This window comes from Patiria miniata, unplaced genomic scaffold (assembly GCF_015706575.1).
Source record: "Patiria miniata isolate m_02_andy unplaced genomic scaffold, ASM1570657v1 HiC_scaffold_5, whole genome shotgun sequence".
Lineage (NCBI taxonomy): Eukaryota > Metazoa > Echinodermata > Asteroidea > Valvatida > Asterinidae > Patiria > Patiria miniata.
This window is the reverse complement of record NW_024037072.1, coordinates 23092742-23117016: the sequence shown is the minus strand read 5'-3', so window position 1 is coordinate 23117016 and position 24275 is coordinate 23092742. Positions and strand designations below refer to the sequence as shown.

Sequence of the window (24275 nt, the reverse complement as noted above, 5' to 3'; positions counted from 1 at the left end):
ACATGTCAGAGATCCAAACAGGATTTTAAAACATTTTCTCCGTAACTGTACATGAGACATGATATAAATTTGTTGTGATCCAGAAATACGAGATACAATGCATATGATAGCACGGTGAGTAAACATAAACAAGCAAAGCATTTTAACTTAGCTTAATGAAAGTGGGTATTAATCAAAGTCCGCAGTGTTTCTTCCCCCCCCCCCCTTAGAACTATGGTGCTCTTGTATTGTATGTAACTAAGCGAAGCACCATAGTTCTAGGGGTAGTACACTAGGCCTACTCACCATTGACGGAAACCAAAGAGTGATCCTTTGCAACATGTGATTCGTAGTCCCCGTCACTCACTCCCTCTAGTGGCAGCGTCGTACAAACACCATTCAACCCATATCGACAGACGAAGGAGCCACCTTCCTTGGTGCAGTGATACTCTCTCAAATGCAGGCAAAAATCTGCCGGGTTCTTAAACGTTAATGCACAAAATCGACATGACTTCCAATTCGGCACTTGACCCGAAGTGGAGTTAGGATTCGTCCTCGTTTTGGGGAACCCAAATTCAGAATTTGAACCCGTTCTTTCATGTCTATTTTGGTGGTGTGATCTTGTTACGTGTCTGTTGCCGGCAGTGGAAGTCGACGCTCTGCTGCCGTGTTGTTGTGCATGGTGAACCTGGTTGAGTTTGGTGGGTTTCGATTGCAACGATTGTGAACGACTCTCCCAACCACTCATGGCGTCTAAATCGCTTCAAAAATCAAAACACTAACAAGATTACCGATAACAACCAACTCTCTGATGTATATATTACACATGATTAGACATATGCTACGAATTACCAATATTAACACAGGAAAAACCGAGTGTTTTCGCTCCGGGGATTCTCCACGTAGAACGCCTGGTTAGTCACCATTTTGCCCAATATCGCGCGATTAATCCATGCAGTTCAAGGAGTTGAAAAAAAACTTGTACCCACAATGCGTTCTGCATAGACTCGTTTACAGTCGTTATTATATCCGTGTATGCAGCCAGACATAAGGTGCTGAAGTTTAACCGCCTTGATTTACGGTCACGTTGTGAAATTCTCCCCCTGAAACATACGTTCAACACCGGCGTCTGATGAGGATGCTGACGTTCGTGTACAGTCTGAAGGGGGCGTGGTTTTTGAGTGGGAAGAGGTGGGAGGACTGCCTAGTTATGTCATTCTGTCTTTGTCATTTATAAGATTTAGCAAGAATAAAACGCGTTTTTGTCCTTTCTATACAAAATCTGTTTTATAGTCAGGAAAGCCAAAGTTAACTATACTTAGTGAAGTAGTTACCAGTACTTTTATTCCCAAAAGATACTGGTATTGAAATTAACATTGAAAAGGGGAAAAATTACAAAGGATTCCAAAGGGCAAGAGTTGTAAAACATTGGAGAAAGCAAATGGCAAGACACAATGTAAACACTGAGCAATTGCACTTGTACATGAGAAATTTTATTTAGAAAATCACTTCTATCACTTTTTTAATGTGAACATTAGCATTCAACTTATTATTTTGTGCTATTAAATTACCCCAAAGCCACGACAGCTTTTCAATGAATTTCCATTACTGCCTCCAGCATTGAAATATAGCTGCAGAATTACAAAACGCATATACCCCAATGATGAATTTTATATTTCCAAACTACTTCTAATTCTAAATATCTTTTTTTTTATGATACATCCATAAATTATGTTTAATACATTTACAGAAACAATAGAGACACATAGGCCTATATGCTGTTGACTGTGTATTCACAAACATGAGAAAATCAGGAGAAAAAAAGGGGTTTTTTTACAAAGCTAACCAAAACAAACAATAAGTAAATAAGTATAACGTAGAGTCAGAGGTACAGCAGCACAGTAAGTTTTAACATTCAAAGCTTGAGATCCAACATGTTTTGAAGAAAAAAGTTTTAGTATTTCTTTAGTGTAATAGGTAGCATATATAATATGAAAACTTTTTTATATAGCAAGTTATAGAGATATATTAATTTGTCAAATGTAAAATCAATCATAACTGTTTTTTGAAAGAAAACATTCCATCAGTGTCCCTATTTGTACAATTTTTAAATAAAAAATGAATGGGCAACTTTTATTTGTTTGATCCTACTACAAACTACGTTGCATTCGAAAGGAAGGGGGACTGAAAATTGCAATCCTAGCAATTTATTGATCAGTACAAAAATACATCGGCATTCCATAAATTGCATGCACGTTAATAGGCTGATATGGGCTTTATTCACGAGTCGGCCATATTAAATTAAAAGAGAGGTCAAATCTTTGTTTCTGGAACTTGTGAACAGAAATGAAAGCAATGACATACACAGGGGTGTGAGCGACCACTGATAAAAATAGCTGAAAACAGCTGAAAAAGGTGTAAAAAAGCTGAACTTTGGAAATCTCCTATACTTTTGAGCACAAACTGAAATCAGCTTTAAAGCTGAGATTTCACACCCCTGATAAAATTAATTGCAAATTAATACCAGTCTGCTCTGATGAATAATTTACAATTTGTGACTAAACCCTAATATTTTAAGCCACATTTAAAAAAAAAAAAAAACGAAAATGAGGCAATGCATAAACAGTCTGACGCCATCCGATTCAACAGTTCACAATTTACAAAATGTATTCAGGGAACACAACCAAAATGGCTTCCTTGTTATGTAATGGGAGAAAGCTTCAAATTCACTGCACCAATTAATTGAAATCCTCCTGAACCAACATGAATGACAAGTTTCTGACTGACTGAGACTTTAAAGGCATTAGGATGATTTGCTTTTCATGCATTTTGTTCATTGCCAATAATAACACCGTTCAAAATCAAAAGGTGGAAAGTTCAAAGCTTAACCTGTTGAAGTTTTCAGCTCAGTGGATATGGGCAATTCCACGGTTACTTACGTTACATTTTTTATGTACTTTTGAGTTTCCTTTGGCTGTAATTACCTTACTGAAAAGGTTTAATAACTGTTATCCCCATGGTAGACAGAGTAGACCTAGACCTACCTAAGCACCAAAGATGACATCCAGAAAAATGTGTTATGCATGATAAACAAGACGTACGAAATTGGTTACTCACGTTACGAAAATGTAACGTGAGTAAACGATTTTGTGGGTCTAGGTCTACTCTGTCTACGATTGTGCAGGTAGGTCTAGGTCTACTCTATCTACCATGGGGATAACAGTTATTAAACCTTTTCAGTAAGGTAATTACAGCCCAAGGAAACTCAAAAGTACATCAAAAATGTAACGTGAGTAACCGTGGAATTGCCCATATACTTTTGATCACGAAAAACACAATTTCGGCTATAGCACTTTATATTTCTAAAATCAGTAAATTGTTTGAAATCACCCACATTTCTTGATTTCTTCTATAGGACAGCAAGCCGCATGGAATAATTTCATGGGGTATTTAGTACCAGTATGATCTTTAATCTAAGTAAGCTTTTTGATAATAAAGTCGGTTGGTTACTTTTTGGATAAATGCAAATGATCCTATATGCCTTAAAGATATAGTCCATCATTTGTAATTTGTGCCTTTCGTTCATTTGAAGCAACAAAAGTGCTCAAAATCTAATGAAGGATACTGAACAACTAACCTGATGAAGTTTCAGATAAGCTTCAGCTGTGTATTCCGAGAAAAACATCATTCTAGGATCTCAATTTCAAATCAAAAGTTACTGAATCATGTTTTGAATTGCAGCTATACGCGACGTCGCGCACTGATCTGACGAATTATAGCAACCGCGTGCGCTTGTGCGTCGTGCCAATGCTTGCGCGCGCTTCGTCAAATAACAAAACGAACTACTAATTTAAATTTTCCTACGGTGCGTCTTAAGACGCACCACTGGAAAGGCCTTCTTTCGTTGATTACTTCAAAATGACAGCTTCCCAGAAAGAATAATTTCACAGGGAGTTTAGTTCCCTTACTATCTTTCAACCAAGTTTGTTTTTCAACAATAATTACGCCAGTTACTTTTCGGATGGCTGCAAATGATGGACTACAGCTTTAAAGAAATAACCCAGTTTTGATTCCACACATAAAACCTTTTGAAGAATGTCATCAGATGAAGACTGTGCTTTCGAAAAATAAAAGCGAAAGTCTTTAAGACTTTCGCTTTTTTTTTTTTTTTTTCTTTTTTGGTGCGGTAAGCTGAGGGTAAGCAGTTGGTCTTGCTGCACACTCCATCACGCTCGATGTTGAAAACCTTTTTGCTTTTTCACTTCATTATCAATGTAAGTACATGCATGTAGCTTTATCACTTCATATAATAAATGACTAGGAATAATTTAAAAATATAGGCACTGCACGTGTGTGTTTGCATGAGTGTGAAAGAAGACAACCTTGAGGCCTCAGTGAATTCTAGATTTTTTTCTTTTGGAGTGAAGTTTGTATTAATTCTTTTTTTTTTTTTTTTTTGGACACTTCACAGAAGTTGCTCTGTACTGCACACGTATCCTATAGAACATTAACATGCAAATTTGCACTATACAATAAACCTATCAAGTTTGATTCAGGACACAGCAACTCGCTGTTTGACCTGATTCAATCCATCATAAGTCTACACAAAAAAAGGAAACCCAAATTATTCACTTAAAATATTAAACAAGCGAAAAAAACCTGCAGCAAATTCCGATAACAAGCTCAGGAGACACCATTTGAAAGCTCAGGCAACAATCCATGACTAGGATTGGGCATGGTGCCAAAACAACATATTAGGCATGATAGAAAACAGTGAAAATCAGCCAAATTTTAATAAATCAGTATGTTCCCTGAGCCCTACTCCAAACTAAATTTTATCCTGTTAAACTTTTCTGTCGTCTGTTTTAATACCATCTATTAATCTGAAATACTACGCATTGGACATGACTTCCATCTGCCACAAAAGCATTAACTTTGCGATTGATCTGCGCTTACTTTAGTGGCAAAGTGATGCAAACCATTGAAAAATTTTTAGAATCGAGTATTTGCTTTTTCCGTGTAATTCCATCTGCCACATCACTGCCTTTATCTTCAAGCAAATTTGAATCCTTGGTTCTGATTGGTCGATCCATGGAAACAATCCGCTGTATATTATCCCATTTGCGTCAATATACCTACCCACGTATTGCGCTATTCTAAGATGCACGCTCGAATCCTGTTGCACGCACGTGTAATAGGATTACCGCTGAAAAGTTCGTGTAAAGCTTGTGCATTCCGTCTTTACTTCCCACTTGCACTCATGGAACAATGTTGCGCATCGGTGTTCCATATGCCACTCGGCTTTACGCACATGGGACACAGACGCATTACATTACTCCGTGTTCAACTCGCGCTCGAGGGATAACTAATAAAATAGTTAGATCGTACTCAAACCAACAACTTCTTGCGTACAAGTGAGGATGTCTCAACCACTAGAAAACCAAGTTTGCGAGGTATGGCGTTCCAAACTGAAAGTCACTCAAAACAGTCACTGTCGTAGCTGAGTTCATCACAAGCTATCACAGGTCTGGTCTAAAGTAAAATCACAAGTCCAGTTGAAAAAAAACGCATGAGATGAACATTAACAAAGGAATACTTTTGTCACAGTTCATTTGAATAGCTTGTGACTTGACTGGAGACTGAAGGACTAGCGAGGACTTGCTATGGACCCTGGCAAGCTCAGTGGTTGAGAGGTTAAGACACCTTCACCGGTAAGCAGGAGGTCGTGGGTTCGAGTCCCTTCACCATTTTCTTGTCTCTTAGTGAATTTACAGATTCTGCCAGTCGATGGTCAGGAGTGAATGTGACAGCCCTCAGTGTTCAAGTGGTTCAGGCGTCTGCATCGGAAAGCAGGAGGTCGTGGGTTCGAGTCCCTTCACCATTTTCTTATCTTCTAGTGAATTTACAGATTCTGCCAGTCGATGGTCAGGAGTGAATGTGACAGCCCTCAGTGTTCAAGTGGTTCAGACATCTGCATCGGAAAGCAGGAGGTCGTGGGTTCGAGTCCCTTCCCTGTTTACTTCTCTCCCAGTGAATTTACAGATTCTGCCAGTCGATGGTCAGGAGTGAATGTGACAGCCCTCAGTATTCAAGTGGTTAAGACACCTGCACCGGTAAGCAGGAGGTCGTGGGTTCGAGTCCCTTCACCATTTTGTTATCTCCCAGTGAATTTACAGATTCTGCCAGTCGATGGTCAGGAGTGAATGTGACAGCCCTCAGTGTTCAAGTGGTGCAGACATCTGCACCGGGAAGCAGGAGGTCTTGGGTTCGAGTCCCTTCCCCATTTTCTTATCTTCTAGTGAATTTACAGATTCTGCCAATCGATGGTCAGGAGTGAATGTGACAGCCTTTAGTGTTCCAGTGGTTCAGACGTTTGCACCGGAAAGCAGGAGGTCGTGGGTTCGAGTCCAGTGAATTTACAGATTCTGCCAGTCGATGGTCAGGAGGGAATTGTTAGCCTCTAGTCTGTGAGCCACCTGAGAGGGTATACTATGTGACAGCCAGGTCTCGTGAAGCTGGTTGTAATGTTCCTGACTGAGGTGGAGAGGGTTGCCTCGCCTACAGGGACACCAAATAATCATCAGAATGAAAGCATTAGTATCAGCTTAAATATTACACAAATAATGAATGTTTATGATGCAATGGTAAGAATAATTTCATGAGGTGACAGATGGAATGTTCCATTCCGCGAAGCCGAAAGGAATGGAACATTTCATCTGCCACCAAATGAAATTACTCTGTCTATTGTATGAATGTGAAACATTCATTACTTGCTTTATAACACCTGAATAAATACTCGTCATCTGATTGGTCAGAACCACCAATAGTGTGACCGTGCAATGGAACTTCTATTTACAATTCAATGACATGTGACAAATGACGAATCAGGTGACGGGGATTTATTCAGGGGTTGAATAATATATATTAGTGCTGTGTATTTTCGAATAACTTAGTATTCTAACATTAATTTGGTTGAATATTCAAATATTCAAAACACGCCAATCAGGATTTGCGTGCGCCTGCAAAACAAAATAATAAATACCAAAAACATCATGTGTTGATATATTATTTCAAGAAAGCAGACAAGCTGATATTTGAAAGATTATAAAGATGCAAATAGGAGTTAATGGTCTTCACAGCAGGTTCCTTGTAGCCAATCTTAAAACTGTCTTCATCCAGGAACAAAATCAGTATCTGATGAAAGGTAAGCAACAAACGTAACTTACCTGAGATTCAAGTCTGGTTCCCCGTATTCATCCAGATATGGTGTCTGATGTACACAGCCTTTGTTCTTGGCTGACATCATCAGCAGCTGGCACTCTCGAACCCTGCAAAATAAAAAGAGAACATCAATCCATCCAATATGACCACATCTCTTTTTTCGTTTTTTTACATTTCAAACATGCTTCAAACTGTTGATATCTTTCAGGGAACTGCAAGAATATGTTCGACAAAGGTTTCTATCATCCATATGGCCTACAATCATGGGCATGTATGTTTATGCTCTTTCCACTCGCACGGTAAAAGTGATGATAGTTTGACCTAAATTTTACTAAAGATTGTTTGGTATAGCGGTAATTCCTTGTATTCATTTTCATATTTTCATATCCTGTTGCTTAGAAAAATAATATGCAAAATTTCGGAGCCAATTTGTGACCTGTCAGCACGAAATGAGCTTAAAGTTGGAAATTGCCATTTGCTGTACAGTGGGGCAAAGCCAATATTTGAAGGGGAGATTGATTTTTTTTTTTTTTCACTGCCAGGTGAACCTCAATCTGTAAATCCTGCTTTATTTTTCTGCATTTTATTTTGTTTGGTCAGACATCTGTAAAACCTATTTCTTCCCATTATTTATAAGTTGACTGTTCATTCAGGATGATTCACTGTAACACAGCTACAGGATTTTGAAATGCCATTTTGTCAAGTTTCAATTCTACAACTCCAAGCAAGTTGGTGGTCTATATTTCAATTACTGAACTCAGTACCCCTAAACACTGTATACCATCGGAAAGCTCTTGTTCGACAGAATCCAGACAAATAAATATCTCAATTCTTAAAAAGTCTGAGATTGTCCAACACATTTACATACTCAATGTATGTAAATGTTCTTTTCTTGTTCTTACCTGAGGTACAGGCCAACTCCAGCCCCACAAGTGATAGCATGGGAGGTACACGCACCCACTGTCTCCCCATCAATCTCAGTCTGACAACAGTAACTCTGAGAGCAGACTACAGCACCGCAGACCAGGCACAATGCTGGCGCTCTACTGTCGCTCTGTGCACCGCTGGCCTTTGGACACCTTGTATCAAAGAAAGAAATTATTTCATTAAGATGAATCCAAGAAGAACTGAACTAGCTGTATGAGCAGAGTAAAGCAGTGTAAGGGCTTTTCACACTATCGTCTCGCCTACCCATTTCGGAATCAACCTGGTTCAAGCTTGAGCACAAACATGGTCGACAGTTCACCATACCATTGACAATTACATTGGTTTGTGCATGGAATAACCGTATACATAGATATTGCATTTTCTATCCAAGTGGAGCATCTTAACCCTGGTATTGACCAGGGCAGAATTTACTTGTGTTGAGCACTGACCCAATGGAAGTTGGATTGTTCCTATTGTGAAAAAGTTGGTTCAATTCTTAGGGGTTGGCCCTGATCCAACACTGGGATTTTGGATGGACAAAAAAAGCTGGAGCTCTACTATAATAGTTTGTGCACCAATGGCCTTTGGCCAGAATGTACAGTTGTCCAGAATGGATAGGTGGCCAGAGTGTTCAGGTGGCCTAAATGGTCAGGTGGCCACAATGGTCAGGTGGCCAGAATGGATAGGTGGCCAGAGTGTTCAGGTGGCCAGAATGGTCAGGTAGTCAGAATGGATAGGTGGCCAGAGTGTTCAGGTGGCCTGAATGGTCAGGTGGTCAGAATGTTCAGGTGGCCAGAATGGATAGGTGGCCAGAGAGGACAAGTGGCCAGAATGGGCAAGTGGCCAGAAGAACAGGTGGCCAGAATGGTCAGGTGGCCAGAATGGTCAGGTGGCCAGAATGGTCAGGTGGCCAGAATGGTCAGGTGACCAGAACGGTCAGTTGGCCAGAATGGTGCAGTGGCCAGTATGGTGCAGTGGCCAGTATGGTGCAGTGGCCAGTATGGTCCGTTGGGCAGAATGGTCAGGTGGCCAGAATACATGGATGGCCACAATTGTCAGGTGACCACAATGGACAGGTGACCAAAATGTACAGGTGGCCAAAACAGAGAGCTTGAATTTCCACTTACGTAAACATGGACACATTGTTCATCAGATCACTGTAGTCCTCCGGTAGCTCAATCAGTCTGTTGACCACCATTGGAAAACTGTAAAATGAAAAATACACTGATTGATAAATGTTAGTGAACGCAGTACAAAACGTCAAAGCAGACCTTACCGTTCATTGTCAAAAGTCCATCATAAGTCATCCCGTCTCGAGTCAGTAACGAGCTAGCCAAAAGAACTATGACAACTGCTCTTACCGAATGACATCTGCACTGGTGTCGCTGAGCTGCGACTTTAGGTCTGGATGCTGACACCACGCCTTGATCAGATCCTGCATAATGGGTTCCTGCTCATTGGATACCAGACTAGAGAGGTCAGAGGGCACGGCCAGGTAGCGACACAGCTGTTCAAACTCATCCAGGCATGTGGCTATGAAAGAAAGTAAAAACATGCAAGAATACAAGTACAGGGTACAGGAACTTTGCCATGAGTACAAAAGCGAGTTGTTAAAAGTAAATATATGAGTACGAGTGCAAGTATTTTTCCATGAGTATAAGTACAAGTACATTTCAGGGTACACACATTCCTAAGAACTGTTTGCTGTCAACCTATCGCAGTAACGAAAAACTGCATGTAAGATGCATTTGCAATGCAGATAGCATGACAAAGAAAGACAAATTCATAATTGAACACATGCAAAGAAGAGCAAACGGTAGAAAATGAGTTGAACGTTTTCCATAGTGGGGGAGTGTGGCCTTGTAGTTAGTGTTTGTGACTCATGATCAGAGGGTCAGGGGTTTTGAATCCAGCTGCTGGTCATATGTTGTGTCCTTGGGCAAGCCACTTCATCCACACTTGCCTCTCTCCACCCAGGAGTACAAATGGGTACCAGTATTAGCTGGGGAGTAACCTGCGATGGACTGGCATCCCATCCAGAGGGAATAGAAATATTCTCAGTCGTTTCATGCCAAGGAAACTAGAGATAAACACTAGCCTGTAGGACCATACTGGCTAGCGACAGACTTTACTTTCTTACATTTTCCATAGAGCACAAGTACATTACGAAGAGTACAAGCAGAACTATTTTACAACAAAAATTAGTATGAGTACTTTGTTATGAGTATGAGTGCACCAATATTACTTCCTGTTTTCCGACAGATGCACTTCAATTGTCATTCAAATCAGATTTTTTAACACATGAGAAAAACATAACAGGATTTTAACAGGAAATCAATGGGCATTACTTTTCATAATCTAGAATGCTTGCCACTGGTAAAATACAAGTGCCTCAGACTCTTAGGGAGAGGCCACACCTTGGTCTCACTCAATTCAGCGCTTACCCTGCAACTCTGTTGGGGTGGGTATGCCGGTGACAAAACGGAAGAAGATGGTGGCACATCGGAGCAAGGGAAGGCAGGATGTACGGACGACGTCCAATAACCTCCAAGCATCGGGTTGGACATCAACAGGAATTCTATCCAAGAAAGGATAAAAATGGACTACTTTCAGATACATTCTGGCAACAGATGTTTTGAATGAATATGCGCTCATGAATATGAACCTCTGCAGCCGATTTCATGAAACTTTACACAATGGCAGTAGTGCGCTTGAGCCACAATCTATTGTGCAAGTTGCACAACATTTCACGCTGCGCAACATTTCAGTTAAGACAATTTCACGAAATAAAAATCAGGAAATCTGGAGTTAGGAATCGATATTCATCTTAAAACAGCCTAGATCATAGAATGGAGGGAGACTAGGCAAGGAGTTCCAAAGAGATACAGAACGTGGGGAAAAGTTATTAGAGTAGCTCATTGTTCTACATCTCGGCGCAGCTAGAGTGTATGGGTAGAGGAAGCAGAGAGCCTGGTTGCACGCTCAAACACCCTGACAGGAGCAAACACGTCTTTGAGAATGATGAAAGGTGATGTTCCCGGGTAACATGAGGTGATGTACTCTGCGGAGTCCGACAAGTTGTCCATATATAAACGTTTGCAGTACGTCACGTGAAAAGTTCTTAACCGCTGAAATTTCACAATCCAATACCATGGAATTATGAGAGTCTATGCACGACCTTGTGAGCAAACAGCGCTCTCTATTTAAAATACACTTTTATACAAATCTATTCGCCACCAAGTAACAGTTGACACAGCCTATTACCGGGCTAAATCAGAGAAGGGAGGAACATTAACGCGAAAATCTTCCACAATCTCCTTTACCCATCCATCAGCACAGAAAGATTGCTTCAAGTTCTCCTTCATACATGTACCAAGGACCCTTGTGGAGTGGAGTCACCTGCCTGCTAACATAAGGGAAGCCGCAACTGTTCAAACCTTCAAGACCAATCTTGGCAACATCCAGATGTCATCTTTAATAATGGGGGCCCATCATTGGCGTCTGCTAGCCACCATGCACCTGCAACTTACATATCCCGTAGCAGAGATTGTTGCAGTATCCAGCAGAAGCAGAAGACTCGTTCCCCCCCCCCCCCAACACACAGGTGTACAAAAGGAACATGGACCACATCACTGTAGACAGCATTCATTGACACTGGTTTCTTACCCTGCTAATGTTCTTAGTCTTGTGTAGGCTTGCAGCATGACCTGAGCGTGCTGGCTAGTGCACCCATCCTGATCCATGCTTGACTCCTCATCTACATAATGCAAACAAAATCAGAGAAACACAAGAAAACAAATCACTGCATCTTAATCCACAAATTAAATGAACCCATCTGGGGCCAATCTACATTATTCATAAGATTTAAATTAAGGTTGACATTTGAATCAGTATAAAAGCGTCTATTGGGTTTTATCCCGTCATTGACGCAATTTATTAAATAATGTACCCTCATTATTGTCCAAGAGCTTGCGAGAATAAATTCGCAAGCTTACTCAGGTGGGACTCGAACCCACCACTTTCTGCTTACTAGTGCAAACATTTAAACCGACCACATTTCAAGAGATACACGTGCAGTGCAGAATAGAACAGTGGGCATTACGTGACCACAACATCCAATTTTGTAAGATGTGTCATGGTCACAGTTAGATTTCAAAGATCAGTGGGTTTGCTACCTGCCCCATCCCCTCCTCTAGCTATCCCTCCCACCCCACCCCCCCCCCCCATCCTGACCTACCCCCCAAAAATATCAAATGCACTGGTTATCTACCTTGACTGTCTATCTGAACTGTAAGTAGTATCTGCACTATGTGTGCAGTGAGGACTGCCCTCAATGCATGATGGCCCTCTATAGGTATGGTGGATATGGTAGCCTTCAATCCAGTCGCACTGTCACCTTTCTGCATGGTAGCCCCTGACAGACACACACTGACCTGCATGGGAGAGCGGGAGAAGAGTCTTAAACAGAAGACTAAACAACTGAAGCCCATTTCAACATGTATACTTGAGCCATGCATAGGATTTATGTAACAAACTGTTTGTTAGCTGACAACAACAATTGTACGTAACTTGGCAGGACTGTGCAAAATTGTTAATATTTTTTAAAACTTGGATAAAGACGATCACTGCCTTTCCAATATCAATTTTCGTGTAAAATATCATGTTGGTCACAATAGGTGAGGGCGAGCTGACGTCATCTGATGAAAACATCTATTCATTTGCGCACCATTTTTTCATCGGTTGCTTTGTGTTACCATTCAGCACTCCAGACTCAAGAACCATTGAGTTTCAAGAACATAGGTCAGGGAACTAGATGAGCTAATGTGAAAAAAAAAAAATTCCGGATGTCCACGCCCACCTACAAAAGAATTGAATAAGCCATTGTTTTGACAAAAAATCTTGTCTTACTGTCTTGTGAATCAGGTAGCAACACTCAAAAATCTCTCACATGTCAAACAGCATTTTATATTTTGTGACTAGCTGGGCATTGACAGACGATTTATCAACATTTGCTTTTTATGGTTCAATAGTGGATTGCTTTGTCATTCAAATGCATTTTCAGTGGTGGCTATCAAAATTAAAAAATTCTCGGAACTATAACTATTACTGTTCATGTCTGTGAACAATGTTACTACATCACATACAGGTTAGGTAGGTTAGGTCCTGTTCTGAATTTATTGGTTACGGCTTGAAATTACACACCTGTCTATGGTAGCGGCTGCAGCCATTCCCCATAGACTCGTGTGTAATATCAAGCCATAGCCAAGTAATTGAAATTACACACCTGTCTATGGTAGCGGCTGCAGCCACTAACCATAGACTCGTGTGTAGTATCAAGCCATAGCCAAGCAATTGAAATTACACACGTGTCTATGGTAGCGGCTGCAGCCACTAACCATAGACACGTGTGTAGTATCAAGCCATAGCCAAGCAATTGAAATTACACACGTGTCTATGGTAGCGGCTGCAGCCACTCCCCATAGACTCGTGTGTAATATCAAGCCATAGCCAAGCAATTGAAATTACCCCGGTACACACCTGTCTATGGTAGCGGCTGCAGCCACTAACCATAGACTCGTGTGTAGTATCAAGCCATAGCCAAGCAATTGAAATTACACACCTGTCTATGGTAGCGGCTGCAGCCACTCCCCATAGACTAGTGTGTAATATCAAGCCATAGCCAAGTAATTGAAATTACACACCTGTCTATGGTAGCGGCCGCAGCCACTTGCCATAGACCCGTGTGTAATTTCAAGCCATAGCCAAGTAATTCGGACACAGCCATACCTACTTTTGACAAGATTAGTGACGTACGGTGTTCAGTTCAGTAAAATATTTTGAAACAGCTTTAGGGACTAAAATACATACGTACCAGCAATGTGAACATGTCAAGGTCTAGCAGACAAGGCCCAGTATTCGCATGCTCTGCAGAGAATACTGTGGATAAAGAATTCAGACATAAATTCAGAAATTTTTGGAAATCGGAAGGAAAAAATGGACATCTACTTCATGGCTCTGGGACAATTGTGACCTGTTCTGTCAAAAGCAGACGCTTCTGGGCAAAGGTTGAAATTAAGATAGGGCCAAAAAACTCTGTGAGGGTGATTTTTTTTTTATTTTCTAATTTTTGCATATTTGTAATCTTGAACATGTCTAAAATATACAATAAAAGTTTGAACCCCTAATTTGAACTCTAAATATATAGTATTGTTGATGATTTGTTAAGGTATATCAGTTATAGAAATGTCACTTGAAACAGGTCTTAAAATAGACCCCAAACTTGAACTGCCATTTTCTCCGTTTTCTACTTTTCGACACGATGAACTTAAAAATAGCATAACTTTTGCCCAGGAAGGACCAGTTTCAAAAATTAAACCACCTATTAAAAGGAAAATGTACACATTTCAACAATACGCACAAATCTCATTTTTGACCTTATGCCCAGAAAAGTCTGATTTTGACAGAACATGTCACAATTTTGAAGTGAGAAATATGTTTCAAAGCAAACCTATCTAAGCTCACCTGTATTAAAGGAATATAAAAAATATCCCACTTTTAAATGTTCTTTCCGATTAACATCATTTCGTTCAAAACGCATTTTGTAGCCCAATTGGGCGTATTCCAGGATGCAGTGTCCCCTTCATAACTTTGAGACTGAAGAACTTGTGACGGACTAGTAAAGGAACTGATACGACACTTACAACTAATAAGGAACCCTAACAGCCAAATATGGAGACAACACCAATACACCAACTTGAATGTAAAGGTTTAACAGTCTTTGGGAGAGAATTTTTACCTGACAGCAGTCGGACGACATGCTTCTGGATGTGGTTCTGATCACAGTAAAAGGTGTTCACCATGGCAAAGCGCACTAATGCTTTCAGTCCCTCGGTCTAAAGGGAAGGAGAAGGGGATATTTACATATGCAGAGTGCTCCAAAAAATTTACACTTTTTCAGACGCAGATTTCCTGGAATTGGGGAAACATGTTAAAAATGTTTTATAGATATTGCTTAACTACAGTATCTTTGTTGTATATGGTGAAAACGACGCTGAAAATAAAGCCTAAATTAAGAAATGGCGATGGTTTAAAGAAAGATGGTCAAAAACCAGTTTTTCCAAACGCATGTCTATGAGATATGGTCAACACAATAGCACTACGTGCTCATAAACTGCAATAAGTCCTACTGCATGGGCCCTACCAATGATTACCTACCTGTCTAGATGCCATCTCTCCAAATAGTGGCTTGCCTTTGCTTCTCAGTAACACCTCTGAAGTCATGACCAAAAAAAAAGAAGAAAATCCAGTGAACTCCAAAAATGTGGCTGTCACTTCTGTCTTTTTCCTTTTTTTTAATCTTTATAATTACTTCATTCATTTCATAATTGTTCTTAAGTGTAATGTTAAAGTTGCTGATTGGGAAGATGACTTTTTTTCCCGAAGTTTTTTTGCCATGAAGAAATATAGTCAAATCCAAATGAGTTCTTTTTGGAATGGATGATCTGTACTAATTTGACGGCAGCCATTTTCTGAGGTGTCACCAGGTTCGCTTGAGTCGTGCTCAGGTAGTACGCATGCACTCCCAACTCCTTCGACCACAAGGGTTACCAAAATGCATGTGCGTCTTGTCTTTCAGAATGCATGCAGCATGTGCGAAGACATGGTGCCACCTCAAAAAAAGACTTCTCATTTTGTTTGCCGAATTATTAATGAACTTGGTATTGTGTTGTGTTTGTCATTCATACCTGTTGATTGTATTGAGTAGGCGCAGACATTCCAGCCCAGAATGGAGACTCTTTCGTTTTCATCGTCTGGCATGACGCCGAGGCCAACCTACAAAGAAAACAAACTCTCAACAATTTGTGACCTGTCACAACAGGAGTGAGCCTTGATTCACAAATGTTGCAGTACAGTGGGACTAAGCCAAAATTCGAAGAGGTAGCTGCTGTTTTTTTTGTTTTTTTTAGGTAAGCCACAAAGTCCTCCTCTGCCTGCTTTTTGGGTTTTTTTTAGTTCTACCAAACGTCTACAGGGTGAGTCAGAAAGTGACCTAGAAAGAGGCAATTAAATTTGATAGATTAATGAAGTACGTCTTAAAAGAGCATGTTCTTCCACTCATCTAAAAAAAAAAAAAGAATTACTGAAATCGATCCACGCTATCAGAAGTTATGCATGTTTACTAAAAAGAATCCATTTTTATAGCTATCCATGGAGTGCCATTGGGAGCAATTGAGCAAAGTGAGAATTACAGATTCCATGCGGGCATTCAAATACAAATGAGACATTAATCACTTAAATCAAGACGGAAACATTATTTTCAATGTCAGATTTTGTGTTTGAATACGAGGAACAAGTCATGTATTTTATTCTGAAATATTAACGACACTTTTTGTCTGTTTTCCTTTGCGAGTTCTCGTTCATCCATGGAGGTTGGAAAACGTCCATGTTACATTGTATTTAATGGGTATTCAACAGTTTGTAAAACGTGCAATGATCATTGGCGGACAGCTGAATTTTGTGATCTTTTTTTATGAAAATAGACATAACTTGGGAACAGAGTATGCAAATTACGTGAAATGTTTACAGGTACTAGTCAATAACATGTACTTTATGCCTATGTCATTTTCATGAAATGGAGCTAGTCACTTATTTTTTAACTATTTTTTTCTAATTCGGCCACTTTCTTTTTGACTCGCCCTGTATAAAACCTATTTTAACCCGTTATTTATTATGCCCACAACAACTATTGGGGGAAAAAGCATGATGCAAATTAGCAAGATTTACTCCATAACTGCCCAACTGCATCACAACCTTCGGTCTGTCCTTCTACTTACTGAACTAAGTTCCCCAAAAAGTGATTTACCATTGTTAAGCTTTTGTTGTGTAGGATCCAGAATTACAAATATCCCAATTCTCACATAAAATCTGACTTTAAGCTCATTTTGTTAAGGCAGGTCACATTACAGAAACAAAACCTACAAATAAGTTTTTCAAAAATTTACACCACAGTGCAAAGTCAAATCTCAATCATAAAGTATTTGTGAACATGAGTGCTACTCACAGTGTACGCTGTCTTGGAAAACATACGGATCATCTCCTGAACACTCTTGGAAAAGGGAAAACTATTGAAAGAAGGGGGGAAAAAGAAGTTTTAGGAATAAAAATAGCAAATCAAACTATCTTCAGACAATTAAGCACTGTCGATATATCGATATTACTCGATTATTTGATATTATTTGATATCAGAATCGCAGATAGTAATTTTTTAATCATTTCGAAATATCGGAAATTTCGATATTGAGGAATGATATCGAAAATATCAAAATGCATCAGATTATCGTCCAAATCAATCTCCCGTTTGTGCTGTTACTTTGTGTTTAACGTTTGCTTTAAAACTATAATGACATAAAACTCGGCAGCAACTTGTGCTTGTGACTGAAAATAAAAACATCGCGAAATGCCAAGCGGTGACGCTTTGTGCTCTGCGTTCTCTGGAATTTGCGGTCTCCCCCAATATAAAACCTCAAAAGAAACCACTCGTTCTGGACAAACTCTCAGTGCTGAGATTTGTTTTAAAAATGTTTGAGCAATATGCTTCACAGGAAGTCGTGGAAACCTGGGACTTAAGATTTGTGTCTTTTATCAAGACAAAGTTTCATCTTTATGGTCTTTAACTTTTACATGGTAATAATCGATATATCGAATATGCTCGATATTGGATTTCTGATGTATCGATTATTGAAAATTCTGATATCGACAGTGCTTAAAGCACCATTCACTTTCTTTTAACGAAAACAAAATCAATCAAAGAATTTTACTTGGAGCCTTGCAGCAGGGCACAGAATTTCTGGAACTTCTGCGTGGCGGCATCCCCCAGCGTTTTGGCGGCATCTCCCAGTGTTTCCAGCGTTTCCATGGTCTGGGAAGCTGCGTCTCCTAGTGTCTCAAGGAGTCCCGTGCTGGTGAAAATTTGCCTGTCAAGATCTGGGGAGAAGCATCAACGATCCTTGGTAAGTGAATAATCATAATCATGCCTTTTCATGGGTTTTGGGGGTAATATACGATAGTTTTTTACATCAAAATGTTGTTGAGATTTGTTTTTTGGTAAGACACAATGGGCAATATGGATAAGTTTTTCACGTACGAAACTCCACTCTCATTCTAAATTTTGCACTTCAAGCACTTAAAAAATACCAATTCTTTTACTTGTGCTATAAAGCAGTGTCAATATGGCATGGTTGGGTTTATTCTGTCCTACGAAGGTCCTCTAAAACTTTAAGAGGTTTATTATGCATGAAGACGATTATAACAGGTATACTCCCAACAACTTGTTTTGACGTTCGCATTTGCTGCCGAAACCAAACAAAACCAAAGTTCGGATAAAAAGTGCCGAACCAAACCCATACCGAACCTGAGGCTTCATTTTCAGCACTAACATGAACATTAACTCCTAGTTAGAACTGTGGGTGCGGGTCAAACACTGGCAAAGGTTACAAATGACAGACATTTTAAACTCTTTTTTGTTTCCAGAGCCCAGCCCAATACCTTCGCTGTCAAGTTTTTCCATCTTCACTGTTGACCCTATGTGTCCCTCCATATCAGCTGTTGACCCCTCTGCCGACGTGGACAGATCCAAGGGATCTGATCTGGACTGTTGTGGTGGCTTCACCCCGGAGCGTACCATTCCCTGAATGAGGTGGAGCCATTCCTGGAAGGCGCTGCATGAGGTGTCACTGTTTACGAGAAAAGTGCAAGTACTACAGGTCAGGAGGGAATTGTTTCTAGAGTGTGAATTTTCAAACTTATGAAACATTTATTCTCTGTTCATGGCAAAATGCAAAAACAACAAGTAAAACGTATAATACAGACATAATAAAGACCAATCCAGGTTGCAAAACATAAAAATGTTTATTTGTGTGAGGTTTGTTGACCAATTTTTAGATGCAGCTTCGGATCTTTATCTTAACATTACCACCATGGCTTTTTTATTCAATTAATTTTGTAATTCATAAGTATGGCCGAGGTGTTGGGGATAAACCAACGACGTAAAAAAAAATGTTGGGAACTTGCGAGCCTCAAGGTTCAAGCAAACTTTGGAGAAGTTTGCAGATACACCATGTTAGAGAAGGGTGCTTCTGAGAGCTACAGGCATCCATCACTAATAGGTGAAAAACGCTCCTTTGTTATTGTTCATCCCTGCTAACTTGTGACTGGACTTGTGAATTGGGTTCCGAGTCATTTATGCCCATGGCCCAATTTCTTGGCGCTACTAAGCACACGATTTTCTGGTAAAAGAGCCTACGTCTATTTCATGAAGACCGTAAGCAGCATAAGGCACTCTTTCCTCAAAAGAAAAAAGTTGCTTAAATTAGTGACGTAACAATAGAAATCTCCATGCGCATGCAACCGTTAGCACATGCACACCATGAAATAGTGCTTAAGGTTAGCACTATTTTCTGCCATAGTTAGCACAACATTCCTGCTAACTGTTAAGCAGCGCCATGAAATGGGGGCAGAGACTTGTAATAGACTTGTGATTTACTTGTGACCAGATTTGTGATGGACTTGTGATTTACTTGTGACTGAACTTGTGAACTACGTCTGATGTGTGGTTTACTTGTGAACTGACATGTTATTTACCTGTGACCGGACTTGTGATGGACTTGTGATTTACTTGTGACTGAATTTGTGAACTACGTCTGACGTGTGATTTACTTGTGACCAGACTTGTGAATGATTAAATCACAAGTCATTAAATCACAAATTCTACTTTTGCCCGGAGTTGTGATGGACTTGTGAGTTACTTGTGACTGAACTTGTGAACTGAGTCGGACTTGTGATTTACTTGTGAGCTGACTTGTGATTTTCTTGTGAATGGAGTTGTGATGGACTTGTGATTTACTTGTGACTGAACCTGTGAACTGAGTCGGACTTGTGATTTACTTGTGACAAGCCTTGTAAGCTGACTTGTGATTCACTTGTGACCGGAGTTGTGATAGACTTGTGATTTACTCGTGATGGGCTTTTGACTTACCTGTGAACTGAGTCGGACTTGTGATTTACTTGTGACCGGGGTTGTGATGGACTTGTGATTTACTTGTGATGGGCTTGTGACTTACTTGTGAACTGAGTCGGACTTGTGATTTACTTGTGAGCAGACTTGAAATTTACTCGTGACCGGAGTTGTGATGGACTTGTGATTACTTGTGATGAAGTTGTGATTTACTTGTGACTGAACTTGTGAATTGAGTCCGACTTGTGACCAGACTTGTGATTTACTTGTGACCGGAGTTGTGATGGACTTGTGATTTACTTGTGACTGGACTTGTGATTTATGTGTAACAGAACTTGTGAATTGAGTCGGACTTGAGATTTACTTGCGACCAGATTTGTGAACTGACTTGTATTTTACGTTTGAACTGTTTTGCAAACTGACTTGTGAACTGACTTGTTAACCGACTTGTGATTTACTTGTGACCACACTTGTGATGGACTTGTGATGAACTTAGGATCCATCTTAAGTGCCTGGACACCAATACTTGAGGACTGCAGCCTACCTTTCTTCCTCCGGCAGGAGAGCCTGCAGCGGTGGGATGAGGGGTATGACGGTGTTGCCGATGGTCTTACACAGCGGGCAGAGGTACTGGTGACGGGTCAGGTCATAGCTCAAGTTGTTACGGAACCGGAAAGTCCTGCGCTGCTCCTTGATGACCAACGACTCAAAATACCTGAAATCGTAATTCAGTCAAAAAGATTCATAAACAATTTTGTTGTTTAAAGGCTGCCTTGGAATAATATTCTTAACTTTGCTCTCCCCATGTTTTACTTCAACCCCTCCCAAAAAAAATTTCAACTGTTAGAAATACAAAAGTTAATCAATATTTAATGTGATATCGACTCAAAAAAGAGCCATTTTTAAGTTAGGGAATAACTTTACTTTTTTCAGAAATGTATGGGCCATTTTTTTTTATTGGAAGACTAGCAGAAATTTCCATGATAAAAATTTGGCTCAATCTGACAAAGCATTTTGATCATTAATATTCCACACTTTTGCTATTGAACAACTACAGCTGCGTACACAGTCAAAGGAAAACAAAACTTTTTTTCAATTTGACATTTTGCATGAACGTTGTTTAAGTTGTTTTTTTCAACCATTTCCCGCCGGATGACGTGTTTACATGTAAAGGTTTAGCGGTATCTGGAACGGATGACAGATAAACACGTGAGGAGCGGGGTTCATGAGGTTCTGAAAAGAACCGGGGGAAACTCACTGAAATAGGTGGTAAGTAAGACATCAGTCTACACATTCATGAATGATAAGCACACAAAACTGTAAAGCCAGGATTCCATAAAAGGGGGATACACTTGCCCCCGCCCCCTCTCCCCCCCCCCCCCCCCCTCATTTAGGGTTAAGGTAGATGTGGTCAAATAAGCAGAAGTTAGTTTACCCTTGCCAGCAGTCAGCGTGCATGATGTGACCACAGGTATTGGCATGCACTCCCCATGTCAACTGAGCCGACACAAACAGTGGATCAAGCTCATCTGGAGAGAGAAGAATATTAATCAATCACATAAATGAGTGGATTGGTGAAGGTTTTCCTAAAGAAAATGATGACCATGTGAAGTTTTTTTATCAGGCTTTGCAAAAAAAAATTGTGTGGCTTGAGGAAAGAAATTGTCACAATATACAGTCAACACATCTAACTCTATGAGGGAAAAATAAAGATCATAAGCTATGGGAGTAGAATACATTGATTAATGTCTAGTATACCGAGTTTTGTCATATTTGAGCAAGACTAACGCCATCTCCTTATCACTTAGCTATGACCGGGAGTAACACACGCACCTATGGAAGCCACCGGCTAGCGGCTGCAGCAATTTCTCAAAGATTCATGCTTTACTTCCGGTTACAGCCAAGTGAGTTGGACACAGCCTTACATGTTCTGGCAATCTGTAATGGTATGGTGCCTTTATGCCACTACGAACAATGTATCGGTGTAGGATTGCTTTCCCTGCACACAAAGCACTTCTGAGTGGTGCAGTACTTGTACTGGTATACATGACCTCTCCACAAGGGACTCGTAACAAATCGTGGTCAAGGAACAACCACTTGGACAAGGACAGAATGATCAACACAAATGGAGTAATAATTTATTATTTCTTGTTTAAACTGGGCAGCCCATTCACTGGAATCCACTGGACTCCAATGGGGCCCAATAAAGAGAAGACAATGTGAAGAAACTACAGTTGTAGATGTGGGAGGAAAAACCCAGAATATTCTGAGGAAAACCCATGGAATCAGGTAGAGACTGAAAACCCAATCCACATATTGGCCTGGGCAGAAATCAAACCTGGGTCACAGCGGTGGAACTCGAGAAAAGTATCGCTACGCCAACCTGACTCTAAAAATACCACTACTACTTCTTAACTACCCCTCGTTTATGCACATTTGGAATAATACCAGTTTTGTGTGGTTAATATTTTCCAACAAACTTACCCGGATTTCCCAAGTCTTTGTTACGAGCTTGAGCCAATACAGTTGACCTGTAATATGCAAGATATATCAAAAACATCATGTTCAAAAATTTGGAATCGGTGACTTGTGATGGACATGTTTCAGTTTCAGACCACTATGTATTCGGTACAAACTGAGTTATTCCTAATCTCCAGATATCGAGTATATTTCCTCTTTTTTATTTTCATCGTCCCACTCCAATTAGTAGTTTTTTGCCTGCATTTGCTCCATCATTTTACCACGTGTTTGTCCATCTGTCTGTCGGGCTGCACATGTTGGTCTGTCTGTCTTCACTTTTGCAATGAATATCCCCCCACCCCAAAAAAGTTTCCTTTTCTAGCCCTACAAAAGTTGTTCACTTTTGAATGAGACATCGACCTGAAAAACAATTGGCCCATGTTTAGTTATTGAAATATTACTTTACAATTTCGAATAAATGGCTTCCAAACAATAATTCTTGCCGGGTAGACTGGTTCCCACCCAACAATCAGTATTGATAATGAACAGACCTGGAGCCAGTCTGTTTGCAAAGTAGATCTGTTTGTACCTCAAACAAAAACCTTTGTTTTTTCAGAGGGTTGCAGACGTCCAAAAAACGGGGAAAAGAAATGTTTTTTTAGTTGGAATAAACATAGAAATTGAAAATTTATTACAAGAATTTCATTATGTTTATGGTAAATTTTGTCCTTTTCTTCATATGTGAAAAAAAATAAATTATTAAGCCTGGTTTATACTCTGCGCAAAAGTGAAAGTGAGGGCGAATTTGTGACGTCATGGCAAGTATTTGCGCTGCAAATTTGTAAAAGTTGAACATATTTCAACTCGGGCGAATTTCATTGTGAACGATTCATGACGTCCAATTCGCTTCGCATTCGCATTCGCATTCGCATTCGCATGAAGTATGAACTGGGATTTAAACTTGCACACCTCTGCACAAACATGGGTAGCACCAGCGAATCACCATCTACTCTGATTTCAGACTCCTCCATGCACAATATGCAGGTCACTTTGCTGGTCTCATCCAATAGCGGTTCACTGTGTGACGGACCAAGTGCTACAAATGCATCCTCCATCGAACTAGACTTCAGAAACATATCACTGTCATCAAAACAAAAAATTATGGGGAATCAAACTCTGACATAATTTGCATTGTAAACAACACAATCAATCACATTACTTACTAAATTATAACCTTTCGTCTACTTCAAACTGACCAATCCCAAAATGCACATGGAGTGAAATTGTGTTCAGTTCATTTAAAGTTGCTCTATTTTCATTTTCAACCCTGTCAAATTGTTAGGTTTTTAACTTGCTATTTTTCTACCAACACAAGGGTCAACCACTGTTTAAGGAGCATTTGAGTTAAACAAAAGATTGCCTAGTTTACTAACGGAATAATAATGGGGTTAAAAAATTGCAATAAATTTCTGAAAGATGTGGTTATGGATATTTGGATGAAGATAATAAAAATAAATAATTCTTTGTTCATTCAAAAAATTGCGACATCTATTGTGACAGCATCCCTGAGCTGAAACCAATTTGGTTGGCTACCGTTTGCAACTACACATGCGGCTATGGAAGCGGCTGCAGCCAATTGCCATAGAAATGCATTACTGTGAGCCGTAGCAAAGTC

At 40.0% G+C, this 24275-nt stretch overlaps 2 protein-coding genes across 4 annotated transcripts in view; both read right to left on the bottom strand.

Annotated features, from left to right (window-relative positions):
- The window catches only part of LOC119741187 (vacuolar protein sorting-associated protein 54-like), a 29792-nt gene extending 28802 nt beyond the window's left edge, over window positions 1-990 (bottom strand). The window contains exons 1-2 of the mRNA XM_038216903.1: window positions 832-990; window positions 286-740 (exon numbers count right to left, since the gene is read on the bottom strand). Of these exons, the coding sequence (XP_038072831.1) occupies window positions 286-727 (442 nt within the window). The 5' untranslated portion in view covers window positions 728-740; window positions 832-990. The remainder of the gene's footprint in view (window positions 1-285; window positions 741-831) is intronic.
- A 3429-nt stretch (window positions 991-4419) lies between these two features.
- LOC119740702 (E3 ubiquitin-protein ligase UBR2-like) overlaps window positions 4420-24275 on the bottom strand; it is a 54730-nt gene continuing 34874 nt past the window's right edge. The window contains exons 30-49 of one of the 3 annotated variants that reach the window (XM_038216081.1): window positions 23570-23740; window positions 22625-22671; window positions 21576-21669; window positions 20685-20855; window positions 18673-18860; window positions 17946-18111; window positions 17189-17249; window positions 15873-15960; window positions 15343-15398; window positions 14924-15020; window positions 14000-14064; window positions 12398-12560; window positions 11794-11884; window positions 10572-10705; window positions 9489-9660; window positions 9255-9332; window positions 8103-8279; window positions 7206-7307; window positions 6396-6537; window positions 4420-6283 (exon numbers count right to left, since the gene is read on the bottom strand). In XM_038216081.1, the coding sequence (XP_038072009.1) occupies window positions 6396-6537; window positions 7206-7307; window positions 8103-8279; window positions 9255-9332; window positions 9489-9660; window positions 10572-10705; window positions 11794-11884; window positions 12398-12560; window positions 14000-14064; window positions 14924-15020; window positions 15343-15398; window positions 15873-15960; window positions 17189-17249; window positions 17946-18111; window positions 18673-18860; window positions 20685-20855; window positions 21576-21669; window positions 22625-22671; window positions 23570-23740 (2263 nt within the window). In that variant the 3' untranslated portion in view covers window positions 4420-6283. Of the gene's footprint in view, window positions 6538-7205; window positions 7308-8102; window positions 8280-9254; window positions 9333-9488; window positions 9661-10571; window positions 10706-11793; window positions 11885-12397; window positions 12561-13999; window positions 14065-14923; window positions 15021-15342; window positions 15399-15872; window positions 15961-17188; window positions 17250-17945; window positions 18112-18672; window positions 18861-20684; window positions 20856-21575; window positions 21670-22624; window positions 22672-23569; window positions 23741-24275 lie in introns of all 3 variants that reach the window. The other 2 variants (XM_038216080.1, XM_038216082.1) reach the window with 2 other exon arrangements.